This window comes from Solenopsis invicta, chromosome 11, assembly GCF_016802725.1.
Source record: "Solenopsis invicta isolate M01_SB chromosome 11, UNIL_Sinv_3.0, whole genome shotgun sequence".
Taxonomy (NCBI): domain Eukaryota; kingdom Metazoa; phylum Arthropoda; class Insecta; order Hymenoptera; family Formicidae; genus Solenopsis; species Solenopsis invicta.
Window position 1 is genome coordinate 8,065,723 of NC_052674.1, and position 18,406 is coordinate 8,084,128.

The window sequence follows — 18,406 nt, forward strand, 5'->3', positions numbered from 1 at the left end:
GTTAATTATAATAATCATGGCGTATTATAAAAGTGTCGTGGTTATTATCTGTCAATCTATACTAGTAGCGAGCTGGAAACTGGTTTGGTTTCCTCTCTTCGTTCGGATTTCCTGCTCTCGGTAGAAATTAAGAATTTCAAGCGCGATAGTATATCTGATCGATACTAAATCACAAAATTATTAAGAACATTATTTATTATTTTATTTGTGAATCTCTTGTCGCAGTATTTATATATACCTAGAGAAAATCCAATTTCAATAATGTGATACGTAACATTTAACAAGTGTTACTATCTTCAGGATAATAATTAGCGAAATACGATCTCGAGTAAGTTGAACGTACAAGTGCTTAGCGCAACTTTCTAATTTAATTAATATGTACCGAGTTCTAAATATATGTATATATATGTATATGTATGTATGTATGTATCAAATGTTACATCTGTCAGAAAATGATTACGACTAAGTTTTGATTACAATTATACCCTCGGTGTCATCCTAAGCCATTTAATTGCGAATATTATCTACATTAAGTTAATTATAATGTTATACATCTTCTCGTTCAAGAAGTAACGTCGACAGTATGTGACCGCTTTCCTAATAACTTAATTGATATCGTCTACGATAAAATTACGCACGTATATACATCCGATACGCAACATAGAAATACCAATATCATGTCACTGCAATTAAAATTCAACTCTTACTCTTCTGGTTATAAATACTTGTAACATCTAAGAGTAACAAAAAAGCAGTTGAGATTTTTTTGCAACAGACATTGCTCAGTTACAGAAAAATGTGTATTTTACAGTTGCGTATCTTGAAAAGAATAAAATACCTACGTTATTTTACAAAACGAAAAAGTCAAACGGAAACTACAAATTTCTCGAATAACATTTTTCTTGATCAGTCACTGTTTATTAAATAATTTCTTTTACATAAATTATTATAACGTGATACTCTGTCGGGCTTTAAGTAACAGGCGGCTGTGAAAGTTTAATATTCGATTATAAACTCGTGGTAGTGAACTCGCGTAACCTTTCGTCGCGTAAGAAGAAAGGGAGTTAGGTGGAAGCCAAGGTTTTCAAACACGTGTAAGAACACAACATATCATTATGTCTATCGAGAAAATTCTATACTGCCGGGATCAGGAGGAAAGGCAAAAGCGGAACCACCAGTTCTATCATATGCGGATGCCTTTCTTACGTCGTTTATTTATGCACGTTTTATTTTGGTGACGTTTTTAGAATATATTCTTCTATGTTTCATTTTACTGCGCTCTGTCACAAGTTTTCCATACAAGTTTACTTAAAGTAGAATTATCTCTTATAAATAACCCGATACTCACCCATCTTCCCAGGAATAACGTCGAACTGAGCCGGCGCATCGCTAACGAAGATAGGCCGATTGCACAATTCCTGTAACAAAGAAAATTATCTTCACTCTCTTTCTGCTCAGTCGACGTTAATAATTAATAAACTTTTAAGCGACTTTTTGCAAATAAAAATATACATTGTTTAATACGAAAAAAGGAAATTAGAGATAAAATATCAACAAAAATAAAATGTTGAAGTAAAGAGTGTAATAACAAAGAGTGAACGCATACACGCACGCACATGCACACGCATTTATATATAAAAAATTAGTGTAATTTATAAATGAATTAGAGCCTGATGTAATGTCGATTACATAAAATTATGCTACATTATATATATTACTAAACTTATTGGAACGCAGCACATTATTTGTCATTGCATAAAAATTCCGTTGCGCATTTCCTTTTATCCAGCATAATAGAGTAGCTCAATGTGAATCAGGTCTACACATTATACGGGTTAGGAAGAATAGTGATTCTCGTTGCATATTTTTCTATTGATGCGTTCATGATTCACGAATTGCGCTGTTAGTTCTCTCAACATGAATATTTAATAGGCAAAGTTCCTTCAAACCAAGCGAAACGATTCGCTTGTAATTCATTGCATTTTAATTATGATTAATTAACCAATTTGGAGTATCAAATATATTGTTGTATAAAATTTACATTTTTATTATTGCACTCATGTCTTATTTGATGTAATGAATGGTTCTGCAATAAAAAATTGCAATCATCATAGTATCTTATATCATTCGCGCTTTAATAATTTTCGTTAAAGCAGAATTATATTTATTTAATAGAATTTTATTCATGTAATAAGAATCCAAGCAATTATACTTAAAAATTAGTAATTAAATGCGCAAAAAATTTTAAATAAAATAAATAAATATTGTAACAAAATTATAAAATTTTACATATTTATAATGTTTAAATCATATATATATATATATATATATATATATATATAAAAGATACAAATATAGTATGGTAGATTATCCTATTAAACTAAAAGCAAAATAAAGTAAAATCTCATTTGCAATGTGGTTCTTAGATACCCAATCCTTGATAAGTAAGCTTGTCGCGATTAATGAGACATTGCAGCCGTTCACACTATAATTTGCCAACGTAATTTTCATACAGCTTGTAAAAAAATTTCTAAAGCATTTACATTCTGTTAGCTTTTGCTGGAATGTCTACCATAATTATACAGTCCAAAGAAATTAAAATAATCACATACGGGCTTCGAATATGTAACCTTGTGCCAAATGGAGAAATGTTAAATACTAACGACGCGAAGCACCGTATCGCAATAATCGGGGCCATATTAAATAACTGTTCTCCAACTGTTGCATCCCGCGCTAGCGTAATACCATCCTCTTTCGGCGTGTATTTCCGGTCGATGGCACGATCGTGACTCAAATCATAATCCGCGAGGACGATCTTTCGGTGATTGTGTTAAAAGCGCGACGTATGTACACGACGCACGCGTTCCCCACGCAATTGTTAACCTTGTCATAGGAATGTATGGCTGTCAGTGACTTTTGTTGCAATCATATTCGACGCGGCGATGCACGGCCACGCAATGTCTCGTTCGGTAAGCAGAAAAGACCCCGGTTACGCGTCGACGACTTCACCTGCCGCCCGCTCGTTTCTCGTCTCATCGTGCAAGTTGCGTAATAAATGCCGCAGGATCGTTGATCCCGCCAACTGATCTCTGTCTCGATATTCTAGAATTGCAATTGTTTCGTGGACTATTTTACTCAGGAAGAACAAAATTCGATAAGTTTAGAATTAAAATTCTTTAAATTTATCCCAACACTTGACATAGATTCGATCAAAAGTTCCTTATCAACAAATTCTTATATAAAATTGTTAACAAATTTATGTGTATGAATAATCATAAAAAAAATTGATCAAAAGAAAATAATTATATGTTTCAGATTTTAAGTATATTTATAAAATATATAACTGTATCTAAAAAAAAATACAGTAATATGTTGGTATTAAGATAATTGTAAGAATATCAAGATCTTGTGATGGAATGAATGGTTCCGTTAGTTTTGCTCTGGCTAAGAGATATGTTGTTCCACGATTATAAGCACGCAGGCGACAGAGCTACGTGTCAAGGTTGCGAACTGTTTTCGTTACGGTTCCTAAGTTCCATGTTGCACGTCTTTCCGTTCTTTAGGAACTAGAGCGAGCCGAAGAAGCTAATTTAGTTCCAAGTTGCTCCCGCAGGAGCAACTTCGTTGCCTCAACTAACAGAAGAAAAAATCTTTTAATGTTTATGCCCTGATTACAAGAAAAGACTATGTATTGTTCTTGACAATATTTTTCAACCGATAGAAAAGGACGTTGATATATAAAGATATCAAAGTTTAAATCTAAATTATAATTTTTCTAATTACACTAATAAAATATTAATAAAATGCTAATAAAATTGATGTACATACGAATAGCTATATAATTTTATGTATTTTGCTAATAAAAAATAATATGTATATTAATTAAAAGAAAAAAATACAATCTTACCTTTGGCCTTTTCCATTGAAACTGGAATGGCGGTGTCTGGTGATAAAAGACCGACGCCTGCGTCGCTGGAAATTCTGGATCCTCCCAAAGCTCACCTCGTTTCAAGCACGAACGCTTGATTCGTTCGTACTCGCTCATTACGTCCTGAAAAATAAAATGAATAGAATAACATGGAATTTTTAATAGAATTTTTAAGAGACCAATTACGAGTTAACTATCCTTTTAATTTAAACAAAATATTTATCATATTATTATACTATTACATGACGTTAAAATCTGTTTTCAATTGATAATGTTGAAAAAATACAATTTAACATTTAGATCAGTCTTTTAAATCTTACGTAAAGATTATAACTGTAATGTGTTTTAATTTATCCTTAATTATATTGATCAAGACAAGTCACGTAGACACGTCGCACTAATTACCATTTGGAATTTTATAAAAATAATTTTAACTATTCATAAATATGTACGAAGACAAAAACTTGGTAACCTAACAGAGAACTTCCTCGTAAAGTTAAATTAAAAGATTACGTGATCTAATTAATATTAATGGCTTGTTACTAATAGAGGGTGAGAATTTAACAGTACCTCTAACCGCATATCGTATCCTCATTCTTCTTTCATCTCTATAATTAAGACACATCCTTACACACAGAATAAGAGCAGCTCGAAAGCCTTTTTGAAATGCCGCAGTGCGGTTCTTGCGGCGATTAATAATACGCATTAGCAAATGTCGACGTTTAAATTGCGCGAAAGTATGATCAACTTCCTAAACATTCTCACGCAAATGCTAGTAACAATACATTTGAAAAGAAACTCGCTGTAAAATAAAAGAGCCATTTATATTAGGAATACACGAGATCTCGCGCAAATTTTCATTCAAAAATATTTGAAAACTGTGAAAAACTCTCTCTGTGACCCTCTTAAAGAATCTAAACATGTAGAATTTAAAAAAATATATTAATCGTAGCGCTTCTGGAAAATATTTCGCCGCAGCGCGTGCTGGTTTGACACTTTTTGGAGGAACGTTTAAAATTCTTTTGCATATCTTTTCCCACGCCACGAGCGTACCTTGCTGACCTCCATAGATCTTTCGATAGCGATTCTCAACGAGCGACTCGCAAAATTTTGCCTCTTGCAAGGTAAATGCGTCATTGGTCCTAAAAATCTTATAATAACACCTTGTCCGAGTCGAGCAACAAATCACTTTCGCAGATACTTATTCGCGCATTCATTAATCGACGGCGCGTTTGTGACCTCGATGCGCAGGTCGATAAAGGTTTCAAGCTCATCGAACATTGTATCCAGGTCGACACTCTCTCTCTCTCTCTCTCTCTCTCTCTCTCTCTCTCTCTCTCTCTCTCTCTCTTCCTTCGTCGAGTTTTCGCCACGCCATAGTGTCGAACGACTCCTTTTTCTTTACGCGGTATTTGGCAGGAAATAAAAGTCATTGACACCTCTTCACGAGTGAAGGCTTTCAGAATGAATTGCGGCGATTAGCCTCGCCTGCCGCGTCCATAACACGTGACTTTATGCACAGTTTTTCAAACGGGGTAACCGGCAGTTCGTATCGACGGTTCATACCAAGCCATGATGCTCGCTCGTCTAATGGACTTTAATGATACAGCGTTAACGCCGACGCGAAATTGAGAAATATCCTGCCGGCGCGGCGCGACGACACGCCGGATATTCGCGCGCGGAATATTCACCTGCAAAACACGCGCGCTACATCGTAACCTGGGAATTCATTAATATTAATGCCCTCGTGATTATATTAACACGTTCGATACTTATTCTACTAATACACGTGCTTATGTGATAAATCAACGCGTAAGAACGAGGAAGTAAGAAAGGAAACTCTCTTTATGCACGGACATAGAAGATTTGTTCATTAATAAGTCATTGCAGAATGGCATTAGTCACTCACGTTTCAAAATGATGTTCGCAAAATATTTTTTACATTGCATTACTAACGAAGTTTCCGAAACGTCCATTATTCTTCACATAAAGAAAATTAAAAAAGAAATGTTTTATATATTTTATTAAATTATACATACATCGCGAATAAATAATATAATGTTTCATTTAAAATTGTTTGTTCATGTTTCATTTGAAATTTATTAATAAAATTAATGACATCGTTTATGATCAAATTAGTTTCCGTAAAAATTGAACGTACATCGATTAAAATAATTTCGCTTTACAAAGCATTGGAACGTATTATCACCTTGTACATTCGAGGTATCAGTCAGTTCGTAACAGACATCCACGCTCTATCCTCGCCTCGTTGCGATAAATGTCGCCATCGCAGTGATTGGCCACTGAATCGTTTCTGCGTCGGGAGAGATGTCCTCCACGCCTCAGCGAGCCGTAACGCCGTCATTATATTTTGCAACGACCGTTGATAACATATTTTCACCGCGTAGGCGATAATGCGGGAGAAGGTGTGCGCGCGTGGTCGTGAAAGCGTCACGATTGCGAAATAGTCAATTACACTCGTCGGGGCGCCGCGTTCCGGTTTCGAGCATTGTTCCGAGGCCGGTTAATTCCACCGGCGTGGTGCACCAATTAAGATCGTAATAAAACGGCAGCGGATAATTAGCACGGGGCCAGAGGTCCTTCTGTCGCGCTCATTCGGCACGCGGAGTCACCGCGGAGAGTTTCTCTTTCCGTATTTCTTTCTCGATGTTTCCCTCCCTCTTCTGGTGCCATGAGTAATCCTGTTTTGTCGCGCGGAACTGCCTTGGCATACCAGGTTGAGGCGTGCCATTTTGCATTGTCGTCGCTTGACAACGAGCTATACGTCTGAGCTATCTCTTTCGTAACAGATCGATCACGGGACACAGTTTGATGTTTTTCGCTGCACCTGCACTGCGATAAATTATTTGCGGAAGTCAACAAGCTCGCGCGGTACACTTGCACGTTTGCACAATATTTTACATTCACTTCTCGCAATTGGATTAATGCCATTTTATTTAACCGGATAACTGTAAAACCGGTAATATAAAATTAACATTAAAACGATTCAATGATTAAACTCTTTCTCTCTCGCAAGGTTGAATCAATATTTTTACAGCGAGAATAAGAGTTAAAAGAGTTAGCGCAAAGTTAATATTTTTTAACAAATCTTAAATAAGGAAGCGCTCACCGTAGTGATCTGTTTTACGCATTGCTGTTTCGTGAATCTCGAAAATGGCTCTTAATCTACGTTTCCGAATCTCAGAGGTGCTTTATCTGTCCAAGAACAGCACGAGAGGTACGGTTATAATGACTGAAATTGCGGAAGGCCAAGGAGTACTATCGTGGATCCGCAGTCCACGTCGGGTGAGGTAAGCCATAAAGGCTTTCTCGACAACCACCGACACGCCGTGTAGTGGTCCGTGCGCCTCAAGGCCGCGAGAGAACCAAGCATGAAACTAGTTCGACCGGTACGAGAGTATATCGTAGCTATTATATACCTAACGTGTATAGTAGATCGTTCAAGTGTTCGCTTTAGCGGAAGGTAGTTGCTCGGGAATCCACCGCGTGAAATGCATCGGCTTTGGGTACGTCTTTTAGATGCCACTCGAGAAACAAGACTGGACATCAATTTTCTCCATTCATTTTCGCCCTATCGGTCGTTCAATTCTTTGGCCATCAAAACCATTTTTACAGAACCTCTCTTTTTGCAGAACAGTTCAATTATGGCGAAATCAATGTTAAATGTATCTTAATAATCAATGTGCATAATCTTTCCAAAAGAATTTATGTAGCACAGTTTTAATTTCCTAATTATTTAAAAAAAAAGTTTCATGGATATTTATATGTTTGCATTTACGTGCAGATATATACATTTGCGCAATAAATAAAAATAATTTGCCGTAAAAAAAAAGATATATCTGCGCAAGCGAGCGCGATCGTTGATGACTAATCGTATACTTTCTACTGGTCAGAGAATTTTTACGCCAGGCTTGCATATATGGCCTTGAGACTCAGGCGCATCCGAGCGAAGTGCTCGCAGGGCGAAAAAGCGTGCTCCATCGTCGTGACTCTGCAAAGTGGCGAATGATCGTGCGGAAATACGAGAGCTTTTGCGTTCTTCCTGTCGCGATTCTTGACACGTCACTCTTCGTAAAAACGTTTTAGATGCACGAGTTTCTCGGACGGAAGAATTTTACGTCGGTCACGTGTTTCAAAGGCGCACTATTACATTCACTTTGTGCCACGAAATGAGCAAGGCCGACCGTAAGATCGACGCACACGTTTGATCGCCAACAAGAGACCAAGATAGTTGAGCAAGCAAAAGTAAATTTTACTTTTTATAAAATAAAATTTACGAACAAAACTTGAATTTACAGAAATAAAAATAAATTATATCCTCTCAACATTAATTATTTTATGTAATAAGAATTTCAAAAATTCTTTTCTCTTCTTGACTTCTTTGTATCGTAAAAACATTTTTTTTAAATAAATGTGTTAAACATTATATTCTGTTTGCACATTTAATGTTAAAATTCTTCTAATTAATCTCTGTCTGATTATCGTATTAAGAAAACAAAATCAAAAATTAGTCGATAATATTCGCGCTAAATGTTATAAAGTTTTTTGTATATTAAAAGTTAGTTTTAAATTGTCTGATTCAAAAGCAGCTAATTCCAGGGAAATTTTTTCTTAAACATATAAGAATGACTTCATCTTTAACTTCATCTTTAACAGTAAAAATATTTATTAGCTTTATTCCCTTAATATGGCGAGTAGGCCGAGATGTATGTTCATGTAACGGTACTTAACAGCAAGTACTCTCTATAACCTCATGAACTGTGCGACCCTAATTTCCTCTTCTCTATTATATAATTCGTTCCATTTTTTTCTCTTCACAATTATGCCGCCTCCGTAGATTCCGTTGTCTAGCTCATCAAAACATCAAAGTTCCTTTACTATTACGTGGCACAAATTAAAACAACATAATAATCCGCTGCTACAAAGCAGAAAAAACTTGACTTTTGATTTCATTAGTATAATTTTATGACATCCAAAATCTTTTTTAAAAAATACGGAAACAGCTTTATCATTCTTGGTAAATATTTATAAATAAATATAAATATCAATTAAATCATTTAGATTGATATGCTATTCAGTTTTTATCATATTATCTGCTTTAATATATTAAGACTTATTTTTAAAAACTGCCTGTATAATATAATATACAAAGAGGTAAAGTTAAAATAAAATATAGAACAAATAACTTTATACTTGAGCATGAAACAAATTGTTCTAAGCTTCTGAGTATCTTCCGTTGAGTCTTTATTGTTGCTTGTACGGTGGTATTTCAAGGTGCGTTTACGACCACGAATAAAACCGTGCACTCGTGATGGTTCCGTACCACCAGCACAAAGCGAAACGGGGAAAATGACGGTAATTTCGATTACGCATAATTCGTCGGATCCCGCTGGTTGCACTGTCTCTCAGCAAAAGCACTTTCTCTCCTCGATCCAAACACTTCTTGCTCTTATGAGAACTCTTCACTGCAATTCGAGACGGTGCTCCGGCGCGCGGTTGCATTTTTTAACGTTTTAACTTACCTGGAAGTCAAGCGTAATAACGTCTCGCTTTAACGTCACTTCGGATAATCGTTTCGATCGATTTTCTTTCTGATCAGACGATCTTGCGAGCGGTTTTGCATAATCGACAACTCACGCGTGCGTTTTTCCTACCGGAAATCCGAGGCATGACACTTCCTCGCCGCCAGATTCAGCATTTTCACTCGATGCGAAACTAGAAACTTAGAAAGTTGCCACCTAACGTATTCAAATGCCTGACTATGACAGAAAATCAGGCGAGTGCATTATCAATCTCTTTGAAGCGGGGAAATTTGTAAACGAGAAACTTCAAAGACGGAAATTAGTCATTTAAATTTAGAAATTTATTGATAAGCCGCAAAGGAAAGTTTCTAAGTAAAAATACAGCGTGATGACATATGGACCGATTCAGAAAAAAATATTGAAATATCTTATATCTTTCCTACATTGATATGATGATTTTTATCACATTTACTTTTCGATTTGAAGAGACATTGTTATTATTTAAAATTTAAAAACCGTGATATATATATTGAAACTTAGAAGATTTACAAAATTGCTAAATAACCTTTTTTTTTAATTTTCAATTAAATGTATGCTCACAGGTACATTTAGCTCTTATAATTATAAAATAAATTTAAAAACTGTGGAGAAAATATATTAAATTATTATAGATTTTTTCGTATCGTTTATTTCATTAACACATGTATTATTTATTTATTTTATACATTTATCACGATTTGTACCACATTATTTCGTGATAATTAGCACCAATGTTTATGTAACACTTTGTTTAACTCGTTAGCGTGTTTCTAACGGTAGAATTGTACGTTGTCATCGAAAGTGAATTCACTTGTAAGCATTCTCAATCAACGTAACGTGACAGCGAAGCATACATAATACACGGAGTCGCTTAAATTTGTTAAGGCTTTTATATACGATTTCTTTTATTAAATAGGGAAGTAATTTGACAACAAGAGAAACGTCAAAATAATTATAATTTTATTAAGCATAAAAAATTAAAAATTAAAAAATTAAAAGATTTTACAAATTATTTTCTTGTTTTATACATTCCCGCCGGTATGCTCTAGTGTTAACAACGAACGTTTCAAGCCCTCCTGCTCGAAGTAGTTCATCCCGTAATTCTTTGCACGGGATCTTTCATTTGCGATCCCTTCGCACGATAATCAGACAACCCGTAAGCAGCCGCTCGTGCTCCCACTCCCTTGACAAATGCCGGAAATTTGTGCAAGCACCTTAACGTTATCACCCGGTTGATCGAGGAACGCGACTCTTGGATTTTCCACGCGCGTCTACTACGTTACCATGGTCTGTAGATCTTCGTATATACACTTCTACCGAGTCTGATGTACCAGTGACGAGGCTTTCCTCGATTTATCTGTATGGCAAGCTTCGTGTATCATCATCATAGCCTTCGGTAAGTTCAAGAATTTCTTAGCTCCAGGAAGCAATGGATCAAATGTCGCGTACAAATTATTATTTAATGCAATATTTCGCAATAAACATTATTAATTTACTCAATATTGATTTTTTAATTTTAAAATAGAATTTTGATTTAAGAGATTAATGTAATAAAAATGCTTGTAAATTTACGCATTTTGAATAATTTTGAATAAATATTCTAACTAAACATATATTAATGTTAATTCATAACTTAATAAATAATTTGTGAAATGTAGAGTAAATCGCATATCATATAAATGTAAAATTTTATTAAACTTTTATTAAAACTTAATTTTTATATTAAACGAAATATCGATATATTTTCTAGCTTTATTATCATGGTAATTTACCTGAAAGTAAAAACTAGAATATTTTTTTCGATAAAAATGTTGTTGATATTAATACAAAATATTGTAAGGTATAAATTAACAGCATTCTTCCAACTTCGTGATTTCACTTAAACCGTCTGACACTTCCGCAAATCGACCTTAAAGCTGAACTAGTCGCATTCTGGTTTCGTTTTTCAGCACACTTGCAACTTCCATTTGAAATGGTTGGGTGAATCAAACGCGAACGATAAAGCAGTTATTTATGAGAAACAAATTACGTTGGTAATGCAAACGCCATCGTAGTACTCGTAGCAAGAAGTCATAAATCGTTGTTTTCTTCGAAACGTGTACTGCTTAATTCCATTTCGCCAGCGCTCGCGAACGAATCTACGAACCCCGGCATCATAGTATCCTTTAGCTGACGCTAATTTCATCCCGAACGGATACTGATTTACGAGGACTCGCCCAACGAGTCGAGTTTCCTCGGCGAAGGATCACTTAGTCGTTTTTTTAATGCTCTTACTAAGGTTGCTGCTCTCTTCACGATCGTGTTCGAACTCTTCACCGCGGTTCCTGAATCGTGTAGAGCTCGAGTCTACAATTGACTCCGTCGACCCTGAACGATTCTCATGTTCCGAGAAACACTTTCCTCAGAGATAGATGACTAATAATTTCCGCAAGTTAACGGATCTATCGATATATCTAAATTGATTCATCGTGTTTCACTTATAAATTTAATATGTTGATATATCCAAATAAATTGATTCATCGCATTTAGGTTATAAATTTAAGATCCTATCGTCTGTAAGAATCTTATCTACAATATTTCGTATAAGTCTCATGTTAATTTCTTGTGTATCACGTGAAAGAAGATGAATGAAGTCATTATTAAAGCAAAATTATGCAACGTGATTAATCATGTAAACTAGATTGTTTCCTATTAAAAAATTCCTGTTATAGAAATTCTATTTATTCGAGTATTAAGCGGTCATTTACATCGGAAAATGGAAATTAACCGTGGTTACTTTTTCTTGAAATAGAAACGAAAGCTATATGAAATTCTCTGAGGCAAATAATTAATACAGTGAAAATTTAATCTAACGAATTATTGTTATTTCAAAAATTATTGTTTTTTGATATTTTTTATTAAATCTCTCGATGAGGGAAAGGGAAGCGAGTCAGGATCCTTTGATGTCCTTGAGTTCGTCTCGAGTTCATCGTATCCCTCTCTGCTTTATTCTTCGCTTGAAATTGCAATTTCTTCTTCGCCTGTTCCTCGCATCAAGCAATGTTCACACCAAATTATTTTCAATGTCTAAGATAAATTCCAGATCTAATGGCCCATCTCTACAATTTGAAGTATAATCCACATTTGTTGTGATAATAAGAGACGATACGAGTTCTGTGAATTCAACGTTTACAAGAATATACTATAAATGTTCATAATGTAAAGCAATAATTACTGCAAACATTATGACGGCACGACCGACCGAGAAAATCGCAACGCCTACGCTAGAATGTAAAGCTCGAGTCCCATAACTCGGCATGTACAAGGGCCGCATGCATTCCATTTAGTAATATACGACTAATGTTTAGCGGATTAATAAATCTCGAAGCGACGCGAGACGTTCTCTCGTCCCTTGCACTTTAATCTAACACACAAAGAAGGAGAGCTGTATCTCAGAGCAGTAAATTCTGAATATTACTGTGGGGACACAACTCTTCATCTTAAGATATTTCGAATGTAACTTCTCTTCGACAATTTCATAGCTTCATCGTAGCTAAACTACTTTGTGCACGAGTATGTGACACGTGCGCGTATATGCGTATTAGTGTACGTTAGTGTCTCGATGCTTCTGTACGTGCAACGTCTGCGCTGTTCGTAATTTGTGTGTTTCGAGGTCGCGGAGAGAAGAAGACCCGGTTTCGCAGGAGGCAGAGAATCTCGCAGCGGCGGAGAGGTAGAAACGCGCCGGTCGACTTCGAGGTTCCTCGACCATGTCGAGAACGCGAAGGAACAGGTGAACAGGTCGTCTTCTTTCTCTCTCTCTCTCGTCAAAGAGATCTTCCCTCCCTCCCTTCCCCTCTCTCTCTATTTTTTTATTTAGCAGCTGTATTATTTATATTAAATTTTGTTGTCACGAAAGTGCAACAAACGTTCGGTGCAAATTCATGACGTCAATATGCTAATTGCTGAGGTATAATTAATTCAGTCAGATACTATAATTATACGAAGGAAATTTATCGAGCGAAACGCAAAAACATTACAAGTGCAAGGAACGTAAATATTATTTAAAAAATACAGTTATGTACTTTTCTGCAACGTTTTTTTTATTAAGAGTCAATGCTCGATAAAGATTCTAAAGTAACAAAAATAATTTCTACGTTATACGTTACAAAAGAAACAGAATGTCCTAATCGTTTTCTCTTTTCTATATGGCACAATATTTTTTGGACGATAGAAGAATTACGACCCACATATAGATTACACTACACGGATACTCGCTTAAAAGGTAAGGATGACTGACCTAAGCTAATCGACTTTGAAACGGAGTTTGAAAACGTAGGTAGGGATTTGCGGTTCATGGGTGACGCATTCGAAAGTAAAAATGCTTCAGGGCCGTATGGATTCTTTCTTTCGCAATAGTAATGTTCTACGTTTGCTGGCAACATTACAATAATCTACATTAAGCGCTAAACAAAGTTATTGAGCTTCATGCGCAACTGCTGAGATAGGAAAGAGCTCGAAACTATCATTCCGCGTTTGAATAGTTTATTTTTCCAATAGTTACCTCTAATAATTAAATAAAAACACGTTCTTCATGAATTTTGTAATGTACAAATAAATCAGGCAATAAATATTATTGCCAATCTCACATGAAAGAAGTAGAAAAAGTGTTGATAAAAAAACAAGACATAGATAAAATATTTTTTAAATTTATTATTAAAATTATAAATTTAATTATCAATGCATTGTTAAATATTTATTAATTTTATAAATTTCCTTATATTAAAATATACTTATGTAGAAAAAGAACTAAAAACTTTTCGTTAATTAAATAATATCAACACATAAGATTGAGAATTACTGAATTTTAAAAACAATTATGTATATGTCAAATACATGTATATATTTAAAAAGTCATGTATTTTTCAAATATGTATATATATTTAATAGATATTACGATAGATACAAAAACCTGTATACGTATTTAATGCTAAAAGAATCCAAAACGTTGCTATGAAGCTTAACGAGTTCATGAAAAAATAATTCAAGAGAAAAATTTTTATTACTCCTATATTTTGAATGTAAAAAAAGTCATATATTTTAATTTGTCTCCTATTGTAATACCTCGGGTAATTTGCCGTAAAAAATGATTCATGACATCAATTTATCTTTATAAAGAAAGTATAGAATAATCTGATTTTGAAATCACAATCCCAGCGAAAAATTTTATTTTAATTAGATAATAATCTTACATGAAGTGTGTCTCTTCTATATATTATATGTATGTGTATATATATATAATATTAAATATTATTACGTACTATTAAATACTAAGATTGTGCGATAAAGTAAAATTAACTAGAAAATACGTTTTGCAATTTGACACCAAGATTTCGCATTCGAAAGTCAAGTGAAAACTACTAATGGTTTACTGTGTTAATATTTGTCGTCACACTCGATTATGGCATTCGTACGTTCGCATGCCACGCGAATCCAATAATTTCCATTTCAGTTGGATTCGGTGCAAACAGAGCGGGATGACTTTCTCGCAAAGAAATCATTCTAGTCACATAGTGTGCCGCACCTTGCTAGAAATTCCGTAGTAAACTATTGTTGAAACAGAAAGATGTGGGCAGATAAAAAGGCTTTCGTAAGAAAACTTGGAATCTTTAGATACGAGCGAAAAAAACGTGGGCCGGCGTTTTCGAAATGAAACCTGAATGGATCATCAAACTTATACACGAGGTCATACACACTGTTAAAAATATCGTAAAATTCAATACATTTTTAAATGACACAAGTATATTAAATGTAATGTATTTATAAAGTATGTGCATACAATTTAATACACTTTTGGCAATATTAAATATTTTTAATGTATCTACTTGAAATTTGCTTCTTTTATATTATATAAAATTTTTTGACGTATTTTTAACAATGTACAAGATAAAGATAACGTTTTTAAGCCATTAATATTCTATAATTTAAAGGTTCTAAATTATACTTGTGCAATATTGCCTCAATTTATATGCAATATCATTTTATTGCATCTTAAGTAATTTTTATAAAAAACATTTGAAACAAAATTTTCTAAATCCTTTCGTATAAATAATTTATAATTACTTTTGATAAAATAATCGAGATTACATGAAATGCATAATTATTTTATAATTAGTATTCATTAATATATTTTGTATATTATAAACTCGCTATTTAAAAAATATATGTATACTTTTTAATTATTCATTTATTAATTTTATCCAGCAGATAATCAGTAGAAGATAACAAGATAAGTGTGTACCTAAAGTTTATATACACTTATCAACTTAGTACATCTTCATTTAATAGAAATTTAAGATTAAAAATAGACAAATGGGAAGATTAGAAGTTTAGATTGGCAGCGATAAGCCTACTACATTCTCGCACGTACTCTCGACTTAACACGATACTCACGTTAACCATCCGTAATCAGATTTCTGCAACTTCTTCTAGAATATCGCCAAGAAGAACCTGTTCATACACCTCTCTTGAATCTCGCAGTGTAGCTGACACTTTATCACTTATATATCAGAGAAAAAGCGTCTTCATCCAACACTCGATACCGAAACACTCCGCGCACTTACTGTCAAGTTCGCGCGCTACCAGCCACTCTGACGATTTCCTGAGCCTCACGAACAATCGCGTATCTCACGTGAACCAAGTATACCGCGCCGTCGAAATTTCCGGTAGACAGACGTGAAAAACAGTCAAATCCAGTTTCTGAGCGAACCGAGGCGCGAGAGAGCGCGGCCCCGCGAACGGAGCTGCTCTTATGGTACCGACTGACTACAACCGACTGGCTGAATTGGTGACTGACTCTGCGCCGGCTACCCGCGCCATGGACTGCCACTCGTGGATCCGAAGCCGATCACCACCATCCTGGCCAGTCTTCCTCCTCCTTCTCTGACCGTTGAGCTACCGCCGGCGATCCTCTCTCTTTTTCTCTCCCTCTCCCACTCACGAGCGATCGCGTTGCCGTTTTCTTCCTCGTGGCAAGGAAAGAGGCTGAGTATCGTTTAAATAGCTAAAGCATGATATATTTATAGAGCGCATAATTATTTTGTCTATGCAATCAGCTGATGGGGTTTTGATGCAGCAACGCTTTACGTAACTTACGCAACTTTACGTAAAAGAGAGTTGCATGTTTTTTTTTTAAGACATATCAAGATAGATGTGTAAACCGGGAAAGTTAATAAATAATTAAATATCATACGCAAATATTTATACTTATATGTATGTATACTATATTTCAAAAAATTTTGATATTTGTAAGAATTAATTACATAAAGAGAAATATAATTAAAACTCCAGAAGCATTGTTCATAAAATATTTTTCAATTATAAATTTAATTTTAAAAAGTTTTATATAATCTCAAAATATTATTCAATTTATATATTTTATTATATATCTATCATATATAAATATATGTTCTAAGTTCTAATCTTGGAAAAAATTGTTTCTTTCTTCTTTTAATTGTATACCATAAAAGTTAAATATCAAAATTGCTTCTAGGTTTTTTACGATAATCTGAAAACGTTAATCGATATATTGCTTGTACTTTCCTTATTCTCAACGTCTTATTTTGCGTTTCGCAAACGTGTAATTTCACACGTCTTGTAAACGGATCTATATAGGAGGAGGTCAAGGCGGAGATGAGAGTGCGGATCGTAATTATGGTAGCTAAATGACAGGATTCTCGAAGGTGCTCTACGTGATCCAGGAAACAATAGCATCGGCGATCAATGACGATAGCAGATTGTTCGCGGTGACGACGTGATTTCCATCTATCGATGCCGTGGAAGCGGGTCGGTTTCGTTTCGGTCGCGAAGTGGAAAGTGTGCAAGAGAGGAGCGAGTTGTTAAAGAGAAGCGGTAGGAGAACACAAGAAACGATCTCGAAGAGTGCGACAGAGAGACCCGATCATAGCTCGGAGGCCCGTTCTGGTGAAAGCTTGTGCACGTTGACTTTACTCGAAAGGTTCGCTCCGGCGTCATGCCAGAAACAGTACTCTTCATCGAAGCAGCTGATTCCTTTAAAATTCTCTTTATAAAATACGCACTGGATGTCTCTTTATTATTTCATAGCACGCGACGTTGAAGTTTGAAATCTAGCAATAGTTATGTTTTCTACTTGTTTACTTTTTTTATATGATTAAAATTATATATCTCTGTCTTTGTTTAATATTTTTTTTACTTTTATTATAACACAAATAATCTGCCTTTTCTTTTCTATAACATTTTCTTCTATATCTTCAATATCAATTATATGTTTGGAATAACTTCCGCAATAAAAAGATTTCAATTACTATTATATTATAATTCAATACGTCATAAATATATTCATGTATATGTAACATTCAAAAATCAATTTGGCACATCTTATCTTCTATAAAATTCTTGTTTTAGATTGTATTGTAACGATGATAAAATTATTGCATCTTAAGAATACATATTGAAGATAATAATAAATGCTAAAATTATTTATCACGTGTATGTAATAATTTCAGCATAAAAACTACATTTTCAGAACATGATAAGTTGGAGAACATCAAGTGAGAAGTATCAACTGACAATGAGTGTTTAGCTTCAACAGAGAGGAACCTGAGAGCGGCCACGGCGGCCTTTTTCCTATAACGCTTCGAAACTCCCGTACACTAGTGACGCACATCTATTCTGGTCAGAATGGGAACTACGTGTCACATCCATTTTGCAACCTGCCGTTAAAAACAGTGTGGATGTTAGCACGGACAACAACTCACATCCATCTCTCGAGAAATGGATGTAGGTTGTTGTCCGTGCTAACATCAATTTTGCTGCAAATAAAATCTGACGCGTATCGCGTATGTTGCATCCAGAACAGGGGTCGAGAATGTGCACA

The 18,406-nt window shown here is 34.8% G+C and overlaps 1 protein-coding gene across 1 annotated transcript in view; it reads right to left on the reverse strand.

The window, feature by feature from the left end:
• LOC105205489 (calpain-C) overlaps window positions 1-16,414 on the reverse strand; it is a 30,363-nt gene extending 13,949 nt beyond the window's left edge. The window contains exons 1-3 of the mRNA XM_039454704.1: window positions 15,943-16,414; window positions 3,908-4,051; window positions 1,349-1,418 (exon numbers count right to left, since the gene is read on the reverse strand). Coding sequence (XP_039310638.1) covers window positions 1,349-1,418; window positions 3,908-4,051; window positions 15,943-15,951 — 223 coding nt within the window. The 5' untranslated portion in view covers window positions 15,952-16,414. The remainder of the gene's footprint in view (window positions 1-1,348; window positions 1,419-3,907; window positions 4,052-15,942) is intronic.
• Between the last annotated feature and the right edge of the window lie 1,992 nt (window positions 16,415-18,406).